Source organism: Gavialis gangeticus, unplaced genomic scaffold (genome assembly GCF_001723915.1).
Source record: "Gavialis gangeticus isolate Ggan-Ray unplaced genomic scaffold, GavGan_comp1, whole genome shotgun sequence".
Lineage (NCBI taxonomy): Eukaryota > Metazoa > Chordata > Crocodylia > Gavialidae > Gavialis > Gavialis gangeticus.
This window is the reverse complement of record NW_017729029.1, coordinates 51,723,230-51,727,867: the sequence shown is the minus strand read 5'-3', so window position 1 is coordinate 51,727,867 and position 4,638 is coordinate 51,723,230. Positions and strand designations below refer to the sequence as shown.

Sequence of the window (4,638 nt, the reverse complement as noted above, 5' to 3'; positions counted from 1 at the left end):
AAAATCCCCCCCCCAATACACCTATACCAAAGAGCTGTATTGCAAGAACATATTACATATGTCGTGTGAAAGAGATGTAAGGTTTATAGGAGATAAAAGGTGTGCGTGAGGGTGGGGGAAGGTGGAATAAACCATCTTTTTTAATTCTCAAACCCTAAAGTTTTCTCCAACTAGGTCAATTTTAACCTTGTGTTTTTATGTAACAAAATTTAAGTAAATATTGAAGGGAGTAAAGCCAAGACTTTTGGAATAAAAATCCAAGTATTTTAATTTTTTTTTTTTTAATGCTTTGAAAGGAAAATAGGCCTCACTTCAATTTACCAGTCCTGCCTCCAACCAGTGCACACAAATATTAAACACCCTTAGGAACTTTTTATAATTTTTGTATTGCGCTGAACGAATCTAAAGTCTATCCATGCTTTCCTTCCACTAAAGCATGTGTTCATTCGTCTGCAACAGGTCTTAAAACTGTAATATACATTTTGAATTTAAATTAAAAATCAGAAGGCTCAGTAATTTCAAAAAAATAAAACCCACAGACTCCCTGATGAACAATACTAAGGGATAGGGTAGCCTCTTTAATGATACCATGAACACAGACAGAACCGTGAACTCTGTAAGAAGCTGTAAGCAGCCCTTATAAATAACTTTCTATCTACAGATCTCAAGTCTTTTACAGAGAACTGTTATCTCCATGTTACAGGCAAACATGAAGAACAGAAGTGAAGGCTACAGAGGCAGCAATTGGACTCAGACCTCTTAGCACAAAACACAACGTCCTATCCACTGAAAAACACGCCTGCCTACCGTGAATAAAAATTGTATATGGAAATAATCAATAGAAAGGTCCTAAACCTACAAAGATATCTAACTTTAGTGATGCGGGCAGTCCTTTTGTTAACACAGTAACAGCACAGCTCTTCCATGCGGAATGGCAGAGCTGGGACCAGACCCTTGTTTTTCTGACCCTTAGTGCTGTGCATAAAGCACTAACCAAGACTATTCATACTCTTCCTGTGAGTGGTCACAGACAAGCTTAAGGTGTCTGCAGGATGGATTCTCAAACACTGGACTCAAAGGGTTGATAAATTATTTTAGTTTATTTTGAAGATAAACATAAGGCATAAGCTGCTGGCCAATGAAGGCTGATCAAAGCTACGCTGAAAGAGCAGGATACATTGTAACCTATCAGAAAACAAATCAAGATGCCATTATTCATATTTATTGTTTCAGTCATGTCCAGAAGTCCTAGTTACAGAGCAGGATACATCACTGTGCTAGGTGCTGTACAGACACAGAGCAGCAAAAAAACAGTCTCTAAGCCAATGAGCTCACAATTTAAAGACAAGATACACATACAGATGGTAAAGTTCAAGGAGACAATATTGGTCAGCACAACAGGAAAACTACCAGAGACGGACTGAGCCAAACAGCATAGAAAATGTAAAGAGGACATAACTATTACATGTCAGAAAGCTTACTTTTTTTTTTTTTACTACTCTAAATAATAATTTTAAACATGGCTGCCTGTGACCACTCAGACTACTCCATGTGATATTGTGCTAAATAGCGACAATCCACAGATATGTCCAGAATTGTTATCATCAGTTACCTGACATCAGTGCTAAAGTTAATACTACTTTTCTTTAAAATATACAAAATTTATAGGCGAATAGATAGTTTTAAACAGTTTACAGGTGCTGCATTTTGGAGCGTATCAGACTGCTCCATTGTCACATTTGTCATTTTTGCTTACCAAAACAAGTTAAAAACAAAAGTTTTTGTAGCTGTAGAAGCTCAGATAATGTTATAAGAGCCATCAACCTATAAGTTCTAGATCTAGAGCATAACAGATCCCTACCTTTTTATTCAATGTTATATATAAGAAAGCACCAACCGCCCCTCAGTTTCGAAGAGTAACTAACTGATTGCTACCTCCTTACTGGATGTTATGGAAAGCAAGCACAGGGACAGAATCAACAAGATGTGATCACAGTCAAAACACTAGGCAAGACAAACTGTTCAACCTGCTTCAGTTTGGCAATTCTTAAGGTCACCAATTTACAGCATATGAAGTAACATATTTAGATAACTAATAACTTAGCTAAAATACCATTTCAAACTGATTTTGTCAGACTTCATATGCTACCCTACAGACAAGCAATTAAAATTGTCCTGTCTACCCTCAGCTTTTCTTCCTGTTGACCAACTAACTCTTGGTCATCTTGATCATTTCTGGTTTTTTTGTTAAGTAAAAGCTGATATTTTGCATTTGTTGAGAGAGGTCTCACCATCTTTAAATACAGAATTCCAAATTGTTTGGAAACTAAAAGTCTCCTCTTTTAAAAAAATAAACTGAACATCTCTCACTTAACTTTACCTGCTAGAATTGTAAGGTTAATCCTTGTTATACCTCCCTCTCTTTCCTACTGTTAAACAATTTAATTTAATTCAGTCAGTGGTTCCCAAATGCTTTGAACCATCATATTGACTCTCAAAATTTCACGTCATCTACGCTTTACAAGCAAACTTTTAACTGAACAGAGAGCAAAAGCAGTGCAGTGCAATTCAGGAGCCTTACATTTAGGCTGCAAGTTCTTTTAAAGCTGAAATCATGTCTTCAAATAGAAATAAAATAGAACTACAGTTGGAAAATTGATTGAGTTACTAATCCTTCAACTCTAGTATTATTTTATTTTGGAGTGTCAACACATTCAATAATTAATTTTCTGGTTAGCAGAGATGGTAAATCAGTGTTTCAAAACAACAGCAGCTCGTGAAATCACTTGGTAAAGACTTTAAACAAAGCCAGACTTTTTCATTGTTCATTGAATCTTCACAAATATTTGATTGTCTTTTTTCACTTTAAAAAACGTTTTACGCAAATGTTTAACACTGGATGAAACTATGTTGTACAACCCAATTACCCAAGCACACAGATAATCAGAGAGATCACTTTCAGTTCAAGGCATCTTTTTTAAATACAGTTGCCAAACAAAATTTAAACACAGTTTAAACGCTGTCCCAGTTAAACTGGTAAATCATTGTGAACGGACCAAAATCTTGTATACATGTTATTTGCAAGTAGCAAGGGTTAGGTAAGAGTAAATTCTAAAAAGTTAAGACAAACTAGTGTGGGTTAAACAAATAGCCTACAATTTGAGCTCTTCAGTAGGCAAAGGCCGGGCTAACCTGATCTCTTCAACAGCAACTGCGGAAAATTCAACTGATGCACAATCTTAAGATAATTATAACGTTAAGATATGATCACATCAAGTCAGTTAGTTCAATATCCAGTCATATGAAACAGCCCCTAACTCAAATGGATGACTTAAAGCAGCAGTTCCCCATGTGTGGTACGTATGCAGACAACCCGTCAGCAGTACGTGTTAACAGATGGATTATAATTACTTCATATTATAACGTGCATTTTTTTATATATGGTATGCATTAAGAGATGTACTATAAGTACTTTATATTATAACATGCATTTTTATCAGTATGGTAGGCATTAAGACGTACTATGATTATATTATAATATGTATTTTATAGATATACGACAAAACTTTGCTCGTGGTACTTAATGTCGAACTGAAAAATTTGCTGGGTGGTACATAAGGTTGTATTGTTTTAAATTGGTGGTGTGCTGTCAGACTTTGGGAACAGCTGATTTAAAGTGTAAGTATATCTACATCTACACTTTTTATGCAACCGGGTGGGCTATATCCATTCATAAGCATCTCTCTGTTCCACTTTTCTCCTCCCCGGACAGCAGAACCTAAGTGAAGTGTAACAAAAGGGCCCCACGCCTATCTACTCCAAGACATAATCTGGCTCAATCTGATTATGAATTCAGCTGTCAAGACGCAATCCCAGACAGGGGAAGTTAAAAAGTAATTTGAACTTCAGCGTCTCTTTAGACTCCGAGTGCTCCCAGAGACCTCCGTCCCACTACCATTTCTCCCTCATCTAGTTTTTTGGTCTCACCAAAACAAAAAACAAAAAAAGTTTGGACGGGACCAGGGCTTCCACAATGCAGGGACCTGACAATCAGGCTACTCCTCCCCCCTCCAAAATGGAGGCAGGGCTAGCCGGCCGCCCCCCCTTCCCCTCACCTGGGGGTCAGGCGGGGGCGGGCAGCGAACCAAGCCGGGAGAGTAGGGGGGGCAAGGGGCTTCCTAAAAAGAGTCGCGCGCATTTAGCCGCGAGCATCTGGTCCGGGTGGTGACACCAAGGGGCTGCTCAGAAACACAATGAAACGCAGCTGCGATATCCGGGCGCCTCCGCCCCGCACAGCCCCGCCGGCCCCGGCACAAGGACAGAGGCCGCTGCCGGGGAGGGGCGGAGAGGAGCCGGGGAGCCCGGCCGCGCAGGGGAGGCAGCGGCCCGCACTCACAACTCGCTCTTGCCCGCCTTCTCCCAGTTCTTTATCCAGTCGGCAGGGAGCGCCGCCGCCGCCGCCATCTTCCCCGTGTGGCGCCGAGAGCCCGGATGGGCAGCGACGGCCGGGGTCAGAGGCCGGCCGCGGGGCACGCCGGGAAGCTTGCGCGGGGCACGCCGGGAGCCGCCGCTCCCTCCTCCCCGCCGGTGCAGGGGGACAGTGGTTCGAGACCCGCACTCGCCGGGGGGGGGGGGGGG

The 4,638-nt window shown here is 41.1% G+C and overlaps 1 protein-coding gene across 2 annotated transcripts in view; it reads right to left on the bottom strand.

The window, feature by feature from the left end:
- Nucleotides 1-4,506, bottom strand: part of THOC2 (THO complex 2) — an 83,477-nt gene extending 78,971 nt beyond the window's left edge. For both annotated transcript variants that reach the window (XM_019521575.1, XM_019521576.1), the window contains exon 1: nucleotides 4,397-4,506. In XM_019521575.1, the coding sequence (XP_019377120.1) occupies nucleotides 4,397-4,464 (68 nt within the window). In that variant the 5' untranslated portion in view covers nucleotides 4,465-4,506. The remainder of the gene's footprint in view (nucleotides 1-4,396) is intronic.
- Between the last annotated feature and the right edge of the window lie 132 nt (nucleotides 4,507-4,638).